We start from the raw sequence: 24465 nt of genomic DNA, 5'->3' as shown, positions 1-24465 counted from the left end.
AAAATCCGTAAAGTTTAAGTGTTTTTAGTTAAAAACAGTAGTAGAAAGATAAAGATTTATGTTAACTTTAAAAAAAATTTGTTGTCTTTTGTTCTTTTCAATAAGAAATACACATATTTAGTGAATATTATCGTTCTACTGCTATTTTTAAGCCTTAAACACACACTTTTACTGATTTTACCCACAACCTACCTTTCCCTTACTAGCGGCAACAATTATATAAGTTAGATAGAAAGTGCCCAGTGTTGTTGGCCCTCTTAGGTCTAACAAAACTGGAATTAATCTCTTAACTTAATTTTGCTATCCACTGAAAGCTGTCTATAATACGATGCGATAAATAACTATTATTGTCCAGGTGTTGAATATCCTTGGAATTGTACCTGAAAACGGAGCTGGAAGACCTGTCAATGGCAAGGCACCCTTACCCCAGGTGCGTCATTATATTGCATATGTCCACTTGATTTAGATATGAAAAAACATCCAATAAAGCAAAACTCTGAAACTGTAAGAAAAACTAACATGAACAAGATTGTAGAGTGTCAGAACTGAATAAGAGGTATATAGTCTAAACAAAATTGTAAGTAAATGTAAGCAGAACGTCTTTAATACAGGATGCTTGAAGGACAAATATACATTTTAGGACTTTTTATAGAGATGACTCGCATATAACCTTTCACTTTATTGTGCTGGCAATCAATTTTCTAAAATTAAGATCAATACCTAGTATGAATAGGTATATCACATAAAAAAATGTTGTCAAAAAAGTAAAAAGATCAACATGTTTTAAGTGGGCACACCGACATTCTGGCAACGAATCTTAAATTAATGATAAAAAATACATACCTACTTTTTATTGTATTTAGACAAACAGCATTCCTGTGCCCACAAATGGAAACTGTGATAGGTAAGTGGAAGTCTTTATAAAAGGAAAGCTCTTCCTATTATTAAGGCCATTCAGTTCTAAGTGTTTTTTTAAGACAACGCTAAAAAGTATAAGTTTCATATTAATTTTGAAGTCTATGCATTGACTATGCAGTGAGAAAGCAAATACGTCATCAATTTCATGTATATGGCTTTGTTTTCAACCTCAAAAATAACGTGTAAAAACTCGGCCTTTCAAAACTGTTTCAAAGCTTACAAATCTTAGAAGCAACGAGATTGCATTATAGGATCTTTAATCGGTGGGGTTACTACTATTTTCAGACAGAGAGGGAACAGATAAAAGTTTTAAAATAACGTTTTCTTCTTCGTTGGTTTAACAACTTTAGGGACTTTAGTTAATTTTGATTCGTTGATTCATTAGGTTAGGTATTAAAAAGTTTCAACCACTAATTTTAATCTAAAGAAGAGAAAATTTTGTGTATTATTATTGGGGATGTACATCAATTTATCGTACATTGCCTTATCCCCTCTTGTTCCCTCTTTGCTTTACTGTTATTGTCATTAGATTACATATTGTTTATGACTCGTCTTACTATAGTAAAAATATTTCATTTAATTTTAGGACCCGTCGTGTAACAGATGGTTCCAATGCAAGTAGTTCCCTCAACAATAGTAGTAGTGTTGAAGTGCTTTCAGGAAAAACCATCTTTAATATTTATCATTTTACTAAGTCGCATCGCCCCTAGGGGTTCTGTATTCGAAAGGGAAAGGAGTGGGTAGAAAAATTTAATTTCAAAATAAACCAGCTTCCTAAGACCTATGTTAAGCTTCCCTAAATAGGAATTATGCTCTTTCAGAGAATAGCAAGTTCTTATCAAAAAAAAAAAAAAATTTGGTAATATATGTAATAAGACTTATAAGGGGCAAAAGCATTAGATCTTACTTTGAACGAAATATAAGTGTGTCGAAAAATAATAAGTTTCTGTATAGGTATAAAATAACTGTTTAAAAATAACCTCAGCTTCCGTAAATAACAGCTATCCGAAGAATAATGATTGTACATAAACGATAAAAGAGCAGTATAAAATATAAAAGAAGCCGTATAAAGATGGTTTACTATACGCAGAAGGAGAAGAGAATAAATTTGAAGATGCAATTTCATCAAATTTCTTCTGAATATGACACAAACACACAGTTAGCTGCAACAATATTATACATGGATTCTAGAGTTATTTAATATGCTAGTATCACAGTTCAATTATTATCTAAAATTAAATGTTTTAATTGAAAACAAAGTGGTAAACAGTCTCAAGAAAAACTATTTTTAAAAAGTATTTTCAGTAATCATTAGTATTCCATTTATATAAGCACAATTTCTAGAAAGATTTTAAAATAATAAATAATATCAAATTTTCCTTGGTGGATATAGTTTGCACATAAATAGTGTTCTTTATTAGAATTGGATATTTTGTTTATTTTAGGTAGGTAGGTATTTCTTCTGCATATGGAATAATGGGACAATTTTTGGAAAAACTACAAAACCTTTTCATTAATTATTTGAACAACGTATTTTACTGTGCCTTAAAAATTTGTAAACGGCTGTCTTACGTATATTCTATTGTGATTGTATTATTGTTGTTCGTCCATTTTGTATCAAATTATCAAATAATCAGAACAGAATGTAGTACTATCAAAGAATAATTTTGCATGAAATCGCAGTTGTTCCTAACTAAAAATGTTACATTTTTATTTATAATCTACAACCCTGTTTTCCTCTCAATATTCACAATTTTTCAAAGCAGAAATATACTCATAAGAAATATGTGAAAGATTAAATTTGTGTTTAGATTAATATATTCTTAATGGTCATCTTTATTCAATAACCAAAACAAATAAAAATCTAATTAGGTACTTTTTAATTATATCTTTGATTGCATGTCTTTATCTGCATGTTTTAATTACGAAAATTAACAATTCTATGTCTTTATTACATGATCAAACTAAGAAAGTTAGCTGAACCGTTAACATGTAAGAGCTTTCAAAATAACATTTATTAAATAATGTATACCTACGTAAAGCAGATTAAAAATATATACATTGTAATGTAAACTTATTTGTTCTATTGTTAAATCATAATTGCATATTATTTCTATTAATGACTATAGTATTGACTACAAATATAAAATGGACATATTTTAAAAGATTTTTTATCAACAATTTTAGAAGATTTTTATTTAAATTTTTCTACCCATATTGTAAAGATTGCAGCTATTCTACAACTGGGATAAGTACCTAATTACGTTTGACATTATAAAAATAACATGATGTCTGTTAGTGTGTATTGAAGAATCTCGCTGAACCGCATTGGTCATCCTAAATAACTCCACCATCCCGGGTGAAATCGCCACTAGATAATAGATATTTCTCGCATCGTATTATAAACGGCTTTCCGCGGATATAGAAAGTACAATTATGAGATTAAAACTAGTTTTTTATAGCCCCGAGGTGCCGAAGGCACCGGCTAAAAAAACTGGTTTTAATCTTATTATTGTACATTTCTATATTCGTAGAAAGCTGGATATAATACGATGCTAGACATAGTTTTTTCGTATGGATGAGAACCGGTTCCTATCCACCGGATTCGAATGAATACGAGAAAATATCTTCTCCCCCCCCAAAAAAATTTCGGGTATAGCCCCTTTCGAGGCAACGCCCTTTAAGGGGCGATTCGTCGTATTTTCTAAATGGCTTTTGATAGGTTATTTTAGGTTATGTGATATTTAGGGGAAAAAAAATACGAAACGCCCCTTGAGGTGCGTTGCCACGAAAAAAAATTTGAAAGAAGATGGTTGACTCCCCTCCCCCCTAAGTACCTCAATAATATATAGTATATACTATCGATTAAATTTTAGAATGAATGAGAAAATAAGAGGTATTAATTTTTTCGTATCGACCTTTTTGTACAATTAGTTCATGTTCCTAAATATCTAATAAGTTTCTAGTCATCCCCTTGTTTTACAGTACAGATTTCACATAAACTATAGAGTATCTTCGCAATAATAAAATAAAATCTTGACATAAATGATATATTTTCCTATGATATACATTTAAACTAAATTCATGATAATGATATACATATAATATTCTTGAAAATATAAAATTAAACAGCAATTTTTTTGTGATGAGAGGGGGTTTTTTGAAATAAAAAATAAACTATTATCTACTTTTCTTACAACTAAATATTATACGAAAATGATTTTTAGCAGATATTTACAGTAAAATGTTTCATTTAAAAGAAGCTTTTTAGTCATGGATAAATTTCATAATAAGATTGTCAAAATAAAAATACACTCAAATTTTTTATAGATATCTTTTAAAAGACCTTTCCTTTTAAATTTTAGAAATATGCATTGGTACCTACTTAAAAGTAAAACTTGTCCTTTATATAATACATTTGTTAATAGCGAAGCTTTTCTCCTCTTGTGGCATGTCTAACGTTTATGTCTGCTTAAGTAGTAAGATGTATGCGTGGCTGTCAAAATGAAATGTTGTGCGTCTTGGTCATTAATTATCGAATTTGAGAAATCAAAATTACAGTAATCTTTTTTTTCTAATATGAAAAAGGCACAGGTAGCTTAATAACTATGTATGATTGGGACCCTTCTCTTTTAAGGATGTTGTCAACCTTGATTTTATCACTTTAGGTTTATAAACAAAAATTTAAGAAGCATAACGATATTTATCATTTTTTAATTAAAGGAGTAAATTGAGTAGTACTTGATAGTTTTATGAAAATTATTTTAAAAGTTAGTCTAGGCTAAATTTAAAAAATAAATAAAACTATTAGTTAGTATCAGAAAGGAAGCTCATTTTTTAAGGACACAATCTTAAAGTAAACAATAAATGAAAACTTTCACACAGAGTACCTTGTAGTGCACTGAAGCTCCTTATTTTTGAAATAAAATAATGGGAGAGTTTTTATTTTGTTCCTGTTAGGTTAGGTTATTTTGGGTACTGGTAAAGGCATCCTTGCAGGGACCAGGCATAGGAGGGAAAAATACCCTTTTATTTCATTTTTTGAAAACAAGATGCTTATCAATGCGCAATATGTTCTTCAAGTGAAAGCACCAAGAAATGGTAAAAGTATGTCGTGCAGTAAATATATATAAGAACAAATATATCCTATAGCAGCAAAGCTTTAGAGAGGCAGCGAAAGTGAAACAAACTTTCGAAATCGAATGTTAAATAGTTCTATAAAACAAAGTATTTAGTTTATTTTTATCTAAAGTTAAATTTTTTTTTAGAATTATGGTCTGAATTTATTGACTTTTAAGGGAAGCTTTATAATGTCTTACGGTGGTTTTTGTTTATTTCCCTGACCTCCTTCGCCCTTCTCCTAAAGGCTAGGGGTGAATCAACTACTTCTAAGAATATAGCAAAAATAACACTTTCTTTTAATTCTTTTCTTTGATTTTTAAAAGTTGTACAAATTGAATTTTATATACATTTTTCCCGATAGCGTTCCAGACTGAAATACTGACAGACAAACCGATAAAGTGAATCGTATTGCTTTGCTACTAAAAATAATTGGTTGGAATTGCTGGTGTGTGTTGCAGTGATCATGTCTCGTTCTTGTTTATTGACCAGCGGCAGTCAGACGAAACTCTTCCAAACTAATTCTGTTATCACCCGCCTGATAAAGCAGAAGTATTAATACAAAATTGTCATGTAGAGCAAAATTATTGGTTAGAATGTTTGAATTCTGTCAATTTTTCAACCCAATCTATTTTTGAATTAATGTATGTCCCTATTGGTGTTTTATTAATTGCCCCTCTTATAGATTACAATTATATAGTGGTTGAAAACTCAACGAATAAGAAAATGTTTTAATACAACCTTTGGGACTAGTTTAATAAACAGCCAAATGCCCCCTTTCTTCGGGGATATTCTACCATACCTTGTCACATTTTTCAAATATTCTTCTTGCTTGCTCCGGAGACATGGATTTAGTTGCCTAGAAAAAAAAAATTATCGTCATTCGTTGGTTTTTAATAGAGAAGCTTTTCTACAATTAGAATCAGTCCGTCCTATTCATAAAATATATTTACCAAACCTGTTATGAAATATGGGTCAAGCCTAAGATCTCGGTAACTGCTTCTAGCCCAGGAAATATACCTACTGGTCCTCTGATGGTTTTCAGCTATTACCTGGGGGGAGGGGGCATTGGGCACCACTTGCCGGAAAAAATGCTCCCCCCCCTATTCTTTTTTTCTAAAATATGGGGATATAGACTCCCCCTCTTTACCTCAGAGGAGCCACCAGTGTTCCATATAAAGAAAAATTACCTCGCTAAATTCATTCCAGTCCAAATACCCATCTCCATCCTTGTCAAATTTCCTACGAAACAAGATCAGTCAAGCAGGGCTCGGCAGTCGCGCGTCAGCCACGAATAAGCCTCAAATTTAGACCTGTTAGGATGCTTTGAAAAAATATTAGAAATTAGGGATTGCCATGATTGGATGAGATTTAAATTTCCAGCTGAGTTTAAAATTGTAAAAGGTTGATTTCCCTAAGGCTTACAGGAGGCTGCCGAGCCCTACAGTCAAGATACATAGTTTAATTCGGACAACTAGATCATAAGTTTGTGCTATTAAGACTATTGGTTGAAATGTTTTTACACTTATCTTAATAACCCAACCGATCAAAATTTATAATACACATTGTTTTTAGCCAACCAATAAGAAAACGTGATTATATACAGGAATAAGGTATAGCCAACAAGCGAAATAAATCTAAATCAATACTTTGGGGGCAGAGAAAAGATCGTCAATTCCACTATGCGTTGCTCCCCAACGACAGCTGAAAATGACGCATAGATTTCAATGTTGTTATAAGCTGAATTTTAAAACTTTGGGTACTAGTGTTAAAAACAGTCCAATGGCCCCTCCCTCCCTGCTTTTACCTGAATGCAATTTCTATTCTATCAGGTTGAGGGTCATCTTCTGGTTCCTTATTACCTCCTAAACAGCTACAAAGCCCACTACCACCATCCTAGAAATATTATAATAAGTTGATAGTCATCCTCTATAGTTACTTATTACCTCCTAAACAGCTACATAGCCCACTACCACCATCCTAGAAATATTATAATAAGTTGATAGTCATCCTCTATATTTACTTATTACATCCTAAACAGCTACACAGTCCACTACCACCATCCTAGAAATATTATAATAAGCTGATAGTCATCCTCTATATTTACTTATTACCTCCTAAGCAGCTATAAAGCCCACTACCAACATCCTAGAAATATTAATAAGTTGATAGTTATCCTCTACAGTTACTTATTACCTCCTAAACAGCTACAAAGCCCACTACCACCATCCTAGAAATATTAATAAGTTGATAGTCATTAGGGTGGGCCCATTTCACCCTTTTTTTTAGATTTTACTGTTATCATAAGTTGTGGAAGTCATTTATATGTATGATAAGCCCCATTCAAGTTTCAAAAGTGACTTAGCTCTTATAGCTGCCGGCGCGCGGGGGGTATAAATAGTACCCACCTCCTTATAAAACCAAAAATTTAAATTCCTTCAGACACAGGCATGTTGCATATCAAAATGACCGCATTGAAATGCTTATTACGAATCTGAAAACCGTTTTGAAAAATATTGCTCCTAGTTCGAATAAGATCTCATTAAGTACCTTAAAACAGCTGATTTAGTCAAAATTGATCATTTTACTAGGTTATTTGAAAATCATTTCATACTGAATCAATATTTTTCAAAATGATTTTCAGATCTGTAATCAGCATTTCAATGCGGTCATTTTGATATGCAACATGCCTGTGTTTGAAGGAATTTCAATTTTTGGTTTTATAAGGGGGCGGGCACATTTTATACCCCCCGCGCGCCCGTTGCTTTTGGATTAAAAAACCTCTTTCAAGTTTTACAGGGTTTTATATAGGCCTAGTAACCCTTGAAAATGTCTACTAATGTGAAATTCCAAAATCAACCCACCCTAATAGTCATCCTCTATATTTACTTATTACCTCCTAAACAGCTACATAGCCCACTACCACCATCCTAGAAATATTATAATAAGTTGATAGTCATCCTCTATATTTACTTATTACCTCCTAAACAGCTATAAAGCCCACTACCACCATCCTAGAAATATTATAATAAGTTGATAGTCATCCTCTATAGTTACTTATTACCTCCTAAACAGCTACATAGCCCACTACCACCATCCTAGAAATATTATAATAAGTTGATAGTCATCCTCTATATTTACTTATTACCTCCTAAGCAGCTATAAAGCCCACTACCACCATCCTAGAAATATTATAATAAGTTGATAGTCATCCTCTACAGTTACTTATTACCTCCTAAACAGCTACAAAGCCCACTACCACTATCCTAGAAATATTATAATAAGTTGATAGTCATCCTCTATATTTACTTATTACATCCTAAACAGCTACACAGTCCACTACCAACATCCTAGAATATTATAATTAGTTGATAGTCATCCTCTATATTTATTTATTACCTCCTAAACAGCTACACAGCCCACTACCACCATCCTAGAATATTATAATAAGTTGATAGTCATCCTCTATAGTTACTTATTACCTCCTAAACAGCTACAAAGTCCACTACCACCATCCTAGAAATATTATAATAAGTTGATAGTCATCCTCTATATTTACTTATTACCTCCTAAACAGCTACACCGAACGGACCAATAAATGAGGTTTAGCAGGCTAAATGAATGATAAACATTTCCCCTGTGAATATATCCACGTATTCTATATCCTTATACGATACCTAGTAGATATTGCATAAAATATTGCATAGTTCCCATTTTGTATTGGCACGATGACAATAACTTTATATTCCAGCTCTACCTATTCACATGGGGACACATTTTCTCAAGAAAAAAATATTATCTAAAAAATTAATTTTAACAACTATCAATATCACAAAACCTTTTTAATTAAAATATTTATTTTTCCATGCAATACAAATGACCAATGATAGGCCAGTATACATTTTACCATTAGTCAATTACAATATTTACTGACCTATCATTGGTCAATTGTATTTTATAACGTCATTTCTGTATAGGCATTATAAGCTGCTATCATCAATTTTTTCAATGCTTTATGATCATTTGCATTTTCAATAATTTTTCAGGCCAAAATTATTGAAGTAATTTTGCAAAATAGTAGGTTAAAATCATGTGACTTGTGAAGTACCTTTGCTTAATAATATTTCTAAATGTTAAAGCAAAAGAAGAACAGAAAAAAGATCTAACAAATTGGCACGATTCTTTTAAATATATTTAGAATTTTTTTAGTTTCCCAGATTATACCTATTCTTGCCATAAATATAATCTGTATGCATATAGAGAGTATGTTTATTGACTATCTGCAATGAAAATGGTCAACTAGATTTTATGTAAAAATGGTTGGATTTAACTTTTAGATATTTATTGTTGCTTGCGCATAATAAATATATTTTTTAATTGGATATTACATCAGATTTCATGTACTCTAATAAAGTAATAATCTAAGTTGGCTAAAATAATGATACCCACCTATTTTACCCCATTCCCTTTCATCTTTCTATATAAACAAACTGACCAATAAATGAGGTTCATATTTTCCCCTGTTTATATCCACGTATATCATAATTACTTGTAAATCTTATTAAGATGGCTATGACGTTATTAGATGCACTTTGAACTTAACAAAGCATTTAATACAAATTTAAATGATTATATAACAGGATGTCTGTATGTGTGTCTGAATGTACCGAAGTATCTTTCTCTAACAACTAACCAGATATGTTTCATCTTTCCAGTTTTAACTTTTCAGAGGTCCGGGGAAGGTTAACAACTATTTTAGGGGGGGTTAACACCACCCTCTCAAGAGAAACGCCCCTCCTATCCAATATTATCTTTTATTTTTAAAAACTAGAATTGAATCTTTTGGAGTTCGACTTCCTCCCCCTTACCTACCTCACCTCAAGTGCCACTAGAGGCTATCTGAACCGTACAAATAGTAATATTTACCCACCTTTCTACCAGATTTATGTTGTGCTTGTTGGGCTTTTCTTTGTACAGAATATTTGGATGGCTCTTCCTCTCTAAATACAAAAAAAATGTAAAATTAAAAGGTTTTGAAATTTATTATTCTTGTTCTTTACTGAACAGATCTAAAGTATAGATGTATGTACAGATAACTACCTGCTTCCTTTTTCCATTGACCTATTTCGTCTGCTAGCAAAGTGTTTTCTTCTACTTGGCTGAGTCAATATTTCCTACACTATTGGTTTGATTTTTAAAGACCTAACTGAGAGTCTGCACATGGTCCTTGGGATGGGGACATACAGTTATTTGACCGCCTTCCCCGTCTAGTGTTTTACTATAATCTTTACTGTACTATTTCTTTTATGTAAAGCAGTTAAGTCTTTGGACTGGAGCTAAATTTTTTGATAATTATTAAACTAGTGAGTTCTTGATTTCAAGGAAGCTTTGTATATGCCCTGGGATAGTTTTAGTATATTTTTTGAGGTTTATTTTTTTAGCATGGTTTTATGCTGTTTAAGCCCATCCCTTCCCCTTCGAATATACTTAGATGATAAGCGTTAAGCTGCTAGCTCTATAATCTCGATAAATCACCCCTCGAAAAAACTTACCTCCCCCTTCCCTAAAAAATATCATTTTTAATTTAAATTAAGGGAAAGGATTTAAGTGTCCTAATACCAATTGCATTAGGGGTGCAGCCGGTGATTTAATAATCTTGTTTTAAAAGCTATTGATCCATCTCAACCCAAGACTACTTTATCAAACTAACATCTTTGTACAGGCCATATATATATTTCAATATCCAAGGTTATCATTCTCAATCGTCCTGTAAAGGAAAAAACACAAATCAGTAAATAATACATACAAAAAGTCTATTTTTGAAGAATCTGAATAAGATATTTAACGTTTCTTTTTTTCTTTTTGATTTGAAGAATTGTAGAGATGCATCGCATCTTTATAAAAGGTTATGTAATTAGAAATGCTGTTAAAATTAAATTTTCATAATTCATATTAATAAAAACACATACCTATAAACTTTTTTGACATTTTAGACATATTTACACTCCCGCTCTAATAATCCTGTTCACAAAACATGAGTTTCCATATTTCAATCTATTTCATAGGTAAGTATTAAGTAAATGCATGGCTTTATTATTTTCTATTTCATGACAATACCTCATAACCTCAATGGTTGTGGGGGAAATGAATATCTAATGACATGAAATAAACTTAGAAATAGGTAAAAAAGTTTTCTGAAAATTTTTTTTACATCATATTTATTATTTACTAGTTACATCGTTCCTCGACTCTAGGGGAGGAGGAAGGAGGTCAGAAAAATAGCCAAAACTATTCAAAGCTTCCCTGAAAAATATAATTTGTTTGATCCAGCAGTTTCCGAGATATTTAACTTCATACAAAAAAAACTTACTACTTTATAATAGAGCTTATTATAGGATTACATATTAGAACAATCATAGAAAAATTAATTTTAGTTTGATGACAATACATTTATGATATTTTATATTTTCATTTTTCCCTGCATAGTTTGTAAAAGCTTTGTTTAGATTTTATCATTTTATGGTTTTCCCCCAATGTACACATTTTATACATGTATGTAGTGTTTGGTTAATAGATATAATCTAGATAATTACTGTCTAAATCAGCCAAAAGGAAAATAATGGACGAATAATCCGGTCTAATTATTAGTTAGGAAGCTAACAGATTTGTTTACGAAAGGGCACGGGCAGTTATTTTTTAATTTCGTTAATGAGTTAAATAATGCTTTGGTAGAGTATATCATGCAAAAATTTCTTTCTTTGTATATAATGTGAAGCATAAGACAAAACATATTATAAGTCAGCTTTTAATTGATGAATTTCTTAGAATAAGTTTAGCTTTCTGGAAATTATTTCATGGAATGAATGAAAAGGAAAAAAAAGTATTTACATTTTAAGTTTGACGGATTATGGGGCCAGTTTGATCATCTAGACCTTCATACTATATCTATTGTAATGTTAAGCTTAATACAAAGTCAAACTGGGGTTATTTACATTTTTATTCAAGTCGAAACTCATTAATTTTAAGGATTGAAACATAAATTATACATTTGACAGTAGTTTTATGAGATTTTCAGACTGTTTTATTTATGTTTCCATTTAAATGGTATAGCCATTAATATAGAACAATTCCTTTTTAAATTAATGTTTACTACTGTATAACCATACTAGCGGTTGTGCCCCTAGCATCTAGGGGCTTTTTTATTCTTAGGGGAAAGGGAAGAGCAGAAAAAATGAACTTAAACCATCTCAAGTTTTAAATTTAAAATAATATGGACCTATTTAAAGCTTCCAATAAATTTTATTTTTAAGGGAGGGTATTTCTAGGGGGTGACTGATCTAAGGAGGGTTGTGGTACCCCTACCCTAATAGTTATAAATATTTGCAGTACCAACAAGAATGTACAGTACTTTAAAGAAAAATCATTCTGGTACAGCGGTAAGCGAGATTCTTCGGTACACACACACACAGACAGATTTACTGTTTCTTTTATATAAAGATAATGTATTCTAGACTCTTTTCATTAATTTAGTACAACAAGGAGAAAATATTTATCGTTGGCTCATATGTAGACATACAAAATTTACATTAATGGAATATAGAGTTGAACAAGAAATTTCAGATATCTATCTTGTAAAGCAGCTAAGCAAATGACAAACTGTCCAAAAGACAGACCGATAGACGGACAATAAGTATCATAGAGAATTAAAAAAAAAACATTAGACTTTACAAAGAAACTTTTTGGACTTCCTGTTTCGAGGACAAACAAAAAAGACAAAATAGTATTAAAAATGAATATAAATTTAATTTTATTTTAAGAAATAATAATTTTGTTTAAAAATAGAGAGTTGAGATTTATTTGAATAATATATGAAGTAATTTTCTTTTTAATACTGTCTTTTCAAAACTTTTACACATTATCTAAAAATGTATTTTAGTCTTGTCATGAAACATAACTTTTTTTTATGTCTAAATAATAAATGAACAAGTTGTGAACAAAAGGGAAAGTTTCATTTTGTGTAATTTGTAAATCTTAACTGACTAAGAAAAATGCTTTGTATGTAATATTATAACGGCTTCGTCTTTAACTTAGATAAAAGAAATACATATTATCTAGAAAGATTGGGCTAAATAGCCTAAAACCTGCAACAGAAATTTCTATTAAAATAGTTTGTTGAAAAGTTTAGTCACTTCTAGTTGAAAAGCTAACCAATTGGGATTTAATAAAGGTCCTAAGTTTTAATCAACGAATGAGAGAGCGTGTTTATAAAACATTTATTCCTAAACACTGTTCCTTTCCTTCCAGGAGATACCCTTTCAAAAAGCAGAAGGCCTCATAATGTATTGGTCTATTTTTATTTCCCTTGGAACTTATTTCAAGTGTTCTTGAAATCCGGAAATCGTTATATCATCACTTGGATGATGCACTATATTTTAATGCACTCTGATAAAGTGATGCTCGCAACTGGCTAAAGTAAGAAAACTCCCATTCCACCATATTCCCTCCTATTGGATTGACAAACTGAACAATTAGTGAGTTCCATTAGCAGGCTAAATTGATAAAAAAAAACCTATATCTATTGTTCTGTTTATTTTTATTATAAAAATTGGAAATATCGGAGGATGTTATTGATATACTTTTTATAATATAATCTGGAAACTAATCTATTATTCATAGTTTCATTTCATGATCATGTTTTTCTTCTCAAGACCATCAATACTTTATAGGTTTACTGGAATCCTCTCCACAATAAATGTTAAGTATAGATGTATAACCCAAACAATTACCTTTCTGCATTTTTGTAGTGACTTGGCTCTATTAATATTTCTGATGCTAGTGGCTGATATTAAAAGACCCAATTGAAAGTCGGCACATTGTCCTCCCCCCGTGAATATAGTGTTATATAAACCCTGCCCCCTCTAGTCTTTTACTTTAATTTTTCCACAGTTCTATACTTTATAAATTTTCACTTCAATTTCCAATCTTAACTATACCAATGCCATCTAGCTAAAAAAGATGCGTAGATTTTATTTCTGGCAACAAGAAAATCCAGAGAATCATATTTTTTGAGAAAATTTCAATCTTACACCTATTTAACATACTAAAATATTTGTTTTTATAAAGTTTTTTTTAAACAACAATATCTGTGATTTATTGAATACTGAAATTATGTGACCTTAGCAAAGCAATTGATAAAAATGACCATAAATTTGTTCCCTTCAGTTTTGATTATGAAGAACTACACCAAAGAATCCAATCCACCTATCCTATTGGTCAAAATTTATGAACTTAAATCGTATTTCCGCTTTTAGATAAAGAATTATACAAAAAACGAATTTTATAAAAAAAATCCTTAAAATTTTATGAAGATTTTAAATCTCGCTCTAACATTAAAATTCCTTCCAACTTATATATCCTAATGAGAAAACAAAAAATGCCTCGTCACGTCACAATATACACGTATTATATATCCATTTGACAATTATAGGCGAGCTTCTGTTTTACTTTTAACAGATGTGTAAACATCAAACTACTTTGCAAAGAAAAGATTATTTAAGGGACAGATTGTGATGCTGCATTCTGTCCTCAAAATTATTGGAAGATTTTTTCTTGCTGCAAATATCAATACTTTGGAGATATCTACACAAAATCAGAGAAAGAGGGGACAATGGGCTGTTTATTACACTAGTCCCCAAAGTTTTATAATAACTTTTTCTTATTCGTTATCTGAACAATTTTGGAGACTTTAGTGAATTTTAATTGTTTGGTTTATTAGATCGAACTTTTAACTACTAATTTTAATCTACGGAAGGAGTAATTTTGTGTATCATCATTGGGGATATATGTACATCAATTTACCGGCCATTGTCTTATCCCTTTAGATCCCTGACACAAAATAGAATATTGGCAGATGCTTGGGTTTTCATGACTCAATGACATAGGGATAGATCAATGGACTATAACTCAATTGTTGTCAAAAAGTTAATTAAGAGCATGTTTAGAATTATCGTATGGACTTGTGAGCGGAATCATTATTTATGAGAACGATTGTATAATTATACCTGCCTAAATTAACGAAAATAGCTAACCGTTACGTAAGGACGGACGTACATAAAGAACCTAATTATAGAAAAGCTTCGATTTTGAAAATATACCTACTTTTGCGTGTCTCTGTTTGTAAGATCTAATAGCTTGATGTCTAAACCAAACTGCCAACAAATTAAACCATTTGTAGTAATGAAGCTATACTATAATTCTATCTGTCCGTCCATCATTAAAAGGCATTAAAACCAGCTTCTACCAATAACGAAATTAATTCGAAAAAAATCACGAAACCTATACGTGTTTTTCAGCTGTCGTTGGTGGCAACACATCGTAAAATTGACGACCTCTCCATTTGCCACCCCAAATATTATTTTAGATATATTTTGCTTGTTGGTTATACCTATTCCTGCATTAAAACATCCATTGCAGTTAGAGTGCTTTTAAGCAGGTTATATATTTTTACGTTTTTTCCATATCTTTGGTGTTTTCAAAATGTTTTATAGATAAGGGTATCAAAACTAAGGTTCCCATCTTTTTAAGAGATTTATGTGTCTATAAATGAAAGGACAAGCAGATTTTTTGTTTTTCACATATTTCTTTTAATGTCTTTGGTCCGAATTTAAAAAAAATTCTAGATACTAATCAAATTTACCGTTGTTCTTCGAGATTTTTTGTGTTTATGTATGGATCAAAGGACAATTAAATTTTAATTTTAAAAATTTGCTTGAATTCTAAACCTAGCCCAATATGGCAATCACTCTAAATTCAAATTTTCAAAGCATCCAAAATGGTTTAAATTTGAGGCTTAGTCGAGGATAACGTGCGACTGCCGAGTCCTACAAAAAGTAAATGTAAAGGTTTATTGTAGTAAAGATTTTGAACATAATGTTATTAATTTGTCAGCAATAACTAATGTTTAAAATGAATTACGAAATTTTTTTTATTCTAAGACAATTGAAAAATTTTCATTTCTAGCAGTCATTCTAACCCTGCAGGGCTATCCAGTACCCAGCTTAACCTAATCTATTCGGGTCAAAAACTACAACCCCCCTCCCCTCTAATTATTTTTAATCATATAAAATAGTAAATAGGAAAATTTGCAGTGCTCCAGAAGTCAATTTGTGGGAAATTACCCCCAAAAATGAATTTTATTTTGTCTTACATTAAACTAATCATGTTATCAGCTTCATTACTATTAGAATTCATTTATTTCTTTTTGAAAATACATAAAAGCTGTAAGTTTTGAAAACAGTGAAACATATAGGAAAAGAGTGTAATATATTCAAATTTTAAACATACTGCACATATAATCAAGGGGGGGGGGAGAGAACAATGGCAGCTAAAAAAATCTACAGACCAGTATTCCCCAACCATTTAAATTCTTTAATTCCACACATAAGCATTCAGTAGATTACTAGTCCATTGTCCTATCCCTATTACCCTGACATATATTACTATAACCAAGGAGGAAGGGATCATTGTACTACAAAATTACTAGTTGGTACCCAAAGTTTTACAAACACTTTATCTTCTTATTCGTTGTTTCAAAAGTCTTTGGGTACTTTTATTACTTTTTTACTGGTTGTTTCCAAAAAAAAGCAGTAACAGTGTCCAAACTTTTCACCCAATAATTTTGTTTATCTCCTGGGTTAGCATACAAATTTATCTTACATTGTCTTATCCCTTTAGATTTATTCTAAAAATTCATATTCCTACAGCATGCTTTAGTAAAGCACAATAGGCTAAAAATGAATAAAAAGTAAATTTTTTAAAATTAACATTTTAAAAACAATTTCATAAAAAGAAGAAAAAAATAAGAACCTAGTAAAAGTATCTGACTCAGATCATGACGTAAAAAATTTTTGCCAATGAGAGGCCAGTATACACTGTAATTGACCAATGGTAAAATTTATAATAGCCTCTCATTGCCTAAGTTTTTTTACGTCATAATCAGAGTCAGACACTTTTACTAGATTCAAAAAATAAATTTTTATCATTTATCTATGAATTTTTGTATGATGCTTATGATCTCAGTAACTACTGAACCGAATGTTTTTTTATAGTTTTAGTTTATTCTATTTGTAGATTTAAGACTTGGGATGGTCTTAAGTTATTTTTACAACCTCTCTCTGCCTCTTATTTTCAATTTTTAAACCTAATTTAACATATGAGTAAAAGCTCCTTTTATTAAATTTACTAACATTTGTTAGAGCATTTTAGAAAAGTTTTGTTTTATATAATTGTATGTAGTGTATTACTATCAAAAGATAAAATTTAAAAGAGGAAGATAATATAAAAGTTATGATTCTGCAATAGTCAAGGAAAGTAAAGAATATTAAACAATGTAAGAATTTTACAATATTGCTGTATAACCGATTACCATCCCATGGATTAGGATCGGTTCTCAGCAATTCTTTAAAAACACGTTTTAAATGCACAATTCCACGAGTATAAAAAAAAATCATAAAATTAATACCAGTTTTGTTTGCCCTGGCCTTTGGCACCTCGAAGCTAACAAAACTGGTTTTAATCCTGCAATTTTGATATCCGCGGAAAGCTGTCTATATAATACGAGTCGATGAATAACTATTACAAAATGGCTTTGAAGCCGATTTATACCTATTAACTATTATCGTTAACAAGTTAGGTTCAAGATATGTTTTCTGGGTTATAACAGGAGTTCATAAATTTGATATATTTATCCCTCTCCCAGAAAATGGTCAAAATTATTTAAATTCAAATCTGACACAGTTTTTTTTATGTTTTATGAAGTATATAGTTAAGTACTACTTTTACTAAGCTAGTAAGTACTATTTACTAGTACTAGTATTACTTAGATAGTTGAACATTAACTAAAAACTAACTCAAAATTTAAAAAAAACTGTTTAGAATGTTAAAAAGTGTAGAATATCTCTATGGAGCTATTATTACTTGGATTTTACACCAGATTATCATGTATGCTAATAATGTGAAACTTGTAGCTGGCTAAAATAACTATTCCCCTTAATCTCCATCCTACTGAATGAACAAACTGGTCTTTATTATTACATGTTTTAATTTATTAGAGTACATCATAATCTGGTGTAAAATCCATTAGAGCAACCCCCAACATCGCCCCCCTCCTCCGCACGCCACTAAATTTTGCTATCTAGGGATTTGAGCTCCTGCTATATTTTTCTTCTCACATCGTTTTTCTTTTACTTTTCCTAACATGTTGAGAATTTATAAGCAGATCTGTCTATAAATTCAATTCCATAAATTGAGTTAAAACGACACTATACTTTTTCAATAGAAATAGAATATAGGTGGATATTATGACAGGGGGAAATTTGTCGTCAATTTAGACTGCTAATACGGACCTTATCTATTGGTCATCTAGTAGGAGGGGAGGAGATGGGGTAATGCGGGTGAATGGGGGGTATCGTTACTTTTGCCAACTACGAGTTTCAATATATTAGAGTATATGAAAATCTGGTGCAACATCCAAGTATTAATATATCGATTATTGCAAACCTGGTGCGAAACATTTGAATGATTTTGAACATAGCGTAATAAGGTTTTAAGGTATTTGTAATAATTTTTGCATTTTTTAGTAATCGTATTTGTAGAAACACAGGAATAAAAACCAATAAAATAATTTAAGTTAAAATAAATTACATTTAATTTATGGTTTATTACAACTAATTATTGCAAAAACTTATTTGCTTAACAATTTATTTGGAAAATTAACTTAAAACAAGACTAATTCTATTATATAGAAAGCAGCTTTGCTTTTTTTCTCGTTAAGATCTTGTTTACCACTAAACCGACCTATACATTTTAGGTAAGCTTTACTTAGGTCCTTCCATCCTATATACCAGGTTTATAAGAAATTTATTTGAAAAAGTTAGCTTAAAATTATTCAATTTAATCTAATAAAAAGAGTTAAGTAAATAAAAAATATTACTTTATTTTTAATGTTTATTTGTATTAAAAAGAACTTAAATCAATTGACTTGAAGAGTAACTTTGCTTCTAATACTGCATTTATATAACTGTAATCTGATTTATGAGGGGATTTTATTCTAGTATAGAAACTAAATGTTCTTATTCGATAAAAAGAACGAGGATAAAAACATCCATAAAAGCGAAGCTCTAATATAAAACGGTAGGTAGAACCAACTAGCATGAACATTTTTAGAGTGTCTAAACTTAATAAGCATAATATTGATTTGAATGAAATATTTTAACTTGTTGTCCTAGGAATCATTGTTCAAAATTCAAGTGGATAAGATATTTAAATACATAATAGATAAAAAATTGTCAAAAAAGAATAAAAATATTATGTACGCACGGACTTTCTGGTAACGATACAGAGTTGATATGCTTTCTAAACCGTACCTAATTTTTATAAAAATCATTGCCCAATTGATATTACAATTAATTACAACATGCATAAATTAGGGAAAAGATCTAACCGTACGTACGGGCGGGCGTCACAAAATAGGGGGGACGTACAGACCCTAATTATAGAAAAAGATTCGCTTGAGAGTGAATGGTTTCGGAGATTACTTTAAAATCTTAAAATAAAAATATCGGAAATCTACCAAATTCAATCTTTACCTCCTCTGAATTTAAAAAAGCTTACATTTTGACAGTTTAAGAGATCTTATTTCAATACTTAATTTATGGTTTAGTTCCTGTATAAATTTATCTTTGGTTATGTTTCCATTTTGGTCGGCGATCTTTTTGATATTGTTCTCATCTAATTCTACCTAAAATAAAATAATAGTTATATAGACAGCTTTCCCCGGATATTAAAACAAAAAAAAAGATTTAAATTAGTTTGTTAGCCCCGAGGTGCCTTAGGTCTAAATAGAAAATGCTATTAATTATAGGATTTTTATTTCAATGTTTGTGGAAAATTGTCTCTAATATAATTCTTAATATAATTTTTCAGCATGCAATAGATCCGGTTCTAATCCAGTGGATATTAATCGGTTTTGAAGCCATACTGGAAACCATGTTATACTTATGTTGACAAAGGTTGAGATAGTTTTGTTTGGATAGGATATTACACTAAAAACTTTCTTAATCACAAAAAAATAATAAGTATTCTGGAAATTATTTTTAAGTATTCTTAAGGGAATTGAGGGAGGTAAGTCGACCCACCACTTTCAATCCTTGTTTTAAAAAGAAAAAGGTTTTAAAAGAAAATTTTTGTGCGGACATTTTTTTCAGAAATTATACCTCTTTTTACGGAAGAGATACACCACTAGCTTGAAAAAAATCAAATACAATAAAAGTACCCAAAAAAATTATTATAGCTATCTAATAATGTCTATACTTTAGGTACCAGTGTAATTTAACTTTACTGATGTTAATGTACTTGTAAAATTTTTTTATCATAAGTTATAAATTTCAATCAACTTCAATGCATATATACTATATGAAGATAAATAAATATAAAAACTAAAATTCCCAAAAGTTTTGGATTTTTTTGTCACTGTGTTCACTTTTCATCTGCCGTAAAATGATTATTACCAATGAAATGAGAAGACAATAAGTTAAAATTTTAAAAATGTTCAATCCTATTATATATAGTAGTAAGCTTTTTTGTCTGTAGCGAAGGATCTCGATAACCGCTGAACCGATCGGGTTCTCCTTAACAGGGTAGCTTCTCATAGGTCCCGGGAAGGTTTATAACTATTTGGGGGGAGGGTATCACCACCCTCCGAAGAGAAATCGCCCCTAGAAAAAAATCACCCATCCCCCAATTTTTACTTTTAATATAAGTCTAAAAAATAAGTCTTGGGGTTTAACTCTCCTCAAGTGCCCCCTAGAGGCCTCTAGGGGCGTAGCCGCTAGTATCTGATATTCTAACCCACTGCACTGTGTTTTCTTATACTCAGCTAAAATTAGGGATATAGGGATGAGACAATGGGCAATCAATTCAATTTAAGAGTTCTCGCTAACGGAAAAGTTAAAGAATATATCTTTTTACAATTTTTTTCTAATTTAGACAATCAAATATGAGAAAGAGTCCTTTTTAAAAAGTAAAGTAAACATACAAATAAAAATCGTCCTTGGAACTTTTTTGTCCTACATCATAAACTGCTACAAAAAAAGCACATGAAACAGGAATTTGAATTATAAAGGTTTTAAATTGTTTATGACAGAAGTATCACAATAAGTTTTTAACTATGAAATGAGATTTGTTGAGAAAAAAAATGGTTAAAACCAGCTGAAATTATTTTGTTCTACATGAGTTTTGTTGTCTGCTAAAAATCATGATGACTATTTTCAAAAGTTTGGTCTGCTTTGAACGTACATAGCATTATCTTTAAAATTAAAAAAAAATAAGAAAAGATGCATTAGTTCCAGTACCAAAAGTCCAAGACAGCCAAGACAATGAATTATAGATCCATTGTGCCATCCCTAGATCCCTGACTAAAATAGATGAGACAGAAAATGGCTCTGTAGGGCATTAGAGGTGAACTTATACTCAAGGTTGCCAAGAATAAATAACTTTCTCGAAAAAAAACCATCGTTATAAATGTATATTTATAAGTATATTCCAGACGATTACCTGCCCGTGCCCATAGTAGTAAAGGCTCCCTTGATAAAAAAACGAAAAAGAATTTTATTGCTTTCTAAATTCAGCTGCTGGAAGCTAACGGCTGCTTTTGGCAAAAAAATGCTAGGCAACCTGTTTTGAACTAATGGAAAAATTCAGTACCCAAAGTTTTTGAGCTAACAAAAGATAACATATTTATAAAACTTTGGGTACCAGTGTAATTATCAGCTTTATTTCTTCACTTTTCTAAAATCTTTATTTTTAATAATTGTTTTTTTTATTAAAATATTTTAAATCTAAGATTTTTATTATCAAAACTAGCGATTACGCCCCTAGAAAAGATCCGGGTATAGTCCCTTTCGTGGCAACGCCCCTTAAGTGGCGATTCGTCGTATTTTCAAAATGCCTTTTGATAGGTTATTTTAGGTTAGGTTAGGTTTTATTGGGTTAGGTGATTGTCTCGCAGGGGCTAGAAATAAGAGAAAAGCTACTGTGACAATACGAAGAAACGCCCCTTAAGGAGCGTTGGTACGAAAGGGACTATACCCAAAGATCCATTTCGGTTCAGCGGTTATCAAGATCCTTCAGAACAAACAGACACATGTAGATACTGATACTTTTCTATAAGGATTGGCGACTCTGACAAGCTTTGTTTGTACTAGCAATTTCTTTTTACTGCACATCAAGGAAACAAATAAGTACTCTTAAAAATTGTTAACTTGTGACATCCAAGGGGAGGAGAAATTTTAATCATTCTGTATTTTATTATTTATCTTTAAAGCAAATATAATTTGTAATTTTAAAGTCTTGTTTAAAATAAAATAAATCTGATCCCAACCAAAAAAAAAAAAAATATTACAGCTATACTATTGGACTGACAAAAGACTATCTATTGACTATTGGTTTGTTGTCAATTTTATATCAAAATGTAAGAAATAATATTATTTTTTGTTAAAACTCCATAATTTTGTTAATCTAATAGGGAGGTTAACATTATTCGGCATATATTTTTTTTATATATGAAAAAAAGCATTATCTAGGCTACTTAATATGAAAGAAAAAGCATTATTTAGGCTACCTACTTTTTAGAATAATAGTTCCTTACACATACACATCTGGAAGTAATACCAACTTGGCTTTAACACAGGAATAAGGGATGGGAAATAAAATAATAATAAAGCAGAACTTTATACTATGTTTAAATTTACATATCCTTATATACAAGTAACTGGTTGTCTGTTTGTATCTAAGGATCTCACAAACAGCTGAACCGATATGGTTGTCCTTTACAATGTAGCTTCGTAAAGGGAAGGTTTAAAGCTAGTTCCGGGGAGGGTATCACAAAGAAAAGTGGGTTCGGGACTTCTTCCCCCCGCCATAAGTGGCCCGAAATATTTTTTTTAAATTAGATTGTAAGTAAATCCCTGCGAAAGCATTTGTTTAGCTAATTTTCTTGTACCACATTTAAAAGATGTAGTATGGCTTACTAACGAGATTTTAAAATAAACTAGGATTTATTTTAAACATTAAACTTAACAATTCTATTACATTGGATGTTGTAAGTTTAGTTTATAATTTACACAAAAAGTCCCTGACGACTAAATTTTAAATTTAAACATCTGTTTGAAAATATGATTGCATGAAACCGATTAATATCCGCAAAATTAGACCTGGTTCTCAGCCATTCTGAAAAATCATGTAAAGCATCGTATTATAGAAATTTTCAACGAATATTTAAATATAAATTATATGATTAATACCGGTTTTGTTATCCCCCAAGGCTTACAAAACAGGTAATCATTTTATTGTTTATTTTAATATCCGCGAAAATCTGTCGATAATATGATGCGAAAAATAACTTTTAATTGATGGAAAAGGTATAAACTATTTGAAAAGGTATAAAAATAATTAAGCTTATATAAACAAAATACAATTCCATTATAAGAAATCGATTATTCTAATGTAAAATATAATAACAATGGCGGAGGTCATTAAATATTGAGTAACTCAATAATGTTTTTTTTGTATTTCGAAAGCGAAGCTTTTTTAACATTTAGGGTTAGTCAGTCCGTCGTATCATAACGGATAGCTTTTAGCATCTCTATAATCAAGTCTTAATATGTAAGTAATATCTAAGTCCATAATAGGTCTACTGTATTTTGTAACTTGGATATAAATTTATACAGATGTTTTAAGTTTGCGTTTTTATCATATATTTGTTAATTTCGTTTTTATGACTTTCTGATTGGTTCAGCTTGTTCTTTACTAATATTTATTATGCAACTCATTTTGCTTGAAGCCCCTACGGATTATTCTTATCGTGTTGAACCTATAAACAAGAGTACCTTATAAACTCTGCAGATTTCTATTATTTTGTCCGGAGGGAGAGTTCCACTTTGGTCCTTGTCCATGTCCTTAAATATACAAAAACAAGGATTACAACATCCATAAGTAGCAAAGCAACAACAAATCATAGTTTCACAAACTGACAAAAAAATCATCATAAATCACGAAACCTTTTTGGAAGCAAGGCCGACAGACGGACGGACAAAACATTGTATAAACTAGAAGCGCATACGCCATAAGAATTTTCTCTAAAATTTTCAGCTGTTTATCTATAATAGCAGCCGAAAAAACTACATTTCTCCGATAGCGTTATGGACTTACAGACACACAAAGTTAATTCTAGAGGAGCTTCGTACTAAAGATTATTATAACACTCACATCAAAAATATCCGCTAAATTCTTTTTCCATCTCTGATGTTTTTTCTCTCTCATGACACGCATAGCCATTTTGATTTTATACAAATTTTAACTATCTGAAAATCT

General features: G+C 30.6%; 2 protein-coding genes across 7 annotated transcripts in view; one reads left to right on the top strand and one right to left on the bottom strand.

The window, feature by feature from the left end:
* LOC145325080 (TBC1 domain family member 17-like) overlaps nucleotides 1-2619 on the top strand; it is a 42710-nt gene extending 40091 nt beyond the window's left edge. For all 3 annotated transcript variants that reach the window (XM_080167915.1, XM_080167914.1, XM_080167912.1), the window contains 4 exons: nucleotides 356-430; nucleotides 864-904; nucleotides 1505-1578; nucleotides 2009-2619. In XM_080167915.1, coding sequence (XP_080024041.1) covers nucleotides 356-430; nucleotides 864-904; nucleotides 1505-1578; nucleotides 2009-2058 — 240 coding nt within the window. In that variant the 3' untranslated portion in view covers nucleotides 2059-2619. The remainder of the gene's footprint in view (nucleotides 1-355; nucleotides 431-863; nucleotides 905-1504; nucleotides 1579-2008) is intronic.
* Nucleotides 2620-3954: 1335 nt separating this feature from the next.
* LOC145324205 (uncharacterized) lies at nucleotides 3955-24465 on the bottom strand. 4 transcript variants are annotated; one of them, XM_080166829.1, is made up of 10 exons: nucleotides 24361-24465; nucleotides 23982-24050; nucleotides 19763-19834; nucleotides 15196-15248; nucleotides 9968-10037; nucleotides 8520-8553; nucleotides 6845-6899; nucleotides 6228-6279; nucleotides 5840-5896; nucleotides 3955-5575 (listed from the first exon to the last, which is right to left on the bottom strand). In XM_080166829.1, the coding sequence occupies exons 1-10, from the start codon at nucleotides 24427-24429 to the stop codon at nucleotides 5519-5521; spliced, it is 588 nt and encodes a 195-aa protein (XP_080022955.1). In that variant the 5' UTR covers nucleotides 24430-24465; the 3' UTR covers nucleotides 3955-5518. The 4 variants fall into 4 exon arrangements, with proteins under 4 accessions (XP_080022955.1, XP_080022954.1, XP_080022956.1 ...); XM_080166828.1 differs by lacking the exon at nucleotides 8520-8553 and adding an exon at nucleotides 8437-8470; XM_080166830.1 differs by lacking the exon at nucleotides 8520-8553 and adding an exon at nucleotides 7934-7967.

The sequence above is a fragment of the Acartia tonsa genome, chromosome 7 (genome assembly GCF_053477335.1).
Source record: "Acartia tonsa isolate MP-2025a chromosome 7, ASM5347733v1, whole genome shotgun sequence".
In the NCBI taxonomy this organism is placed as follows: domain Eukaryota; kingdom Metazoa; phylum Arthropoda; class Copepoda; order Calanoida; family Acartiidae; genus Acartia; species Acartia tonsa.
This window is presented reverse-complemented; position numbering and strand designations above follow the sequence as displayed.

Bases quoted from the DNA above. Each gene is read 5' to 3' on its own strand.
- LOC145324205 (XM_080166829.1), bottom strand. From the start codon at position 24,429: ATGGCTATGCGTGTCATGAGAGAGAAAAAACATCAGAGATGGAAAAAG. The intron at 8,554-9,967 runs GTGGGTAAATAT...TAATATTTCTAG, and splicing joins AACATAAATCTGGTAGAAAG to GATGGTGGTAGTGGACTTTG. The intron at 5,897-6,227 runs GTAATTTTTCTT...TTTTTTTTCTAG, and splicing joins ACTGGAATGAATTTAGCGAG to GCAACTAAATCCATGTCTCC.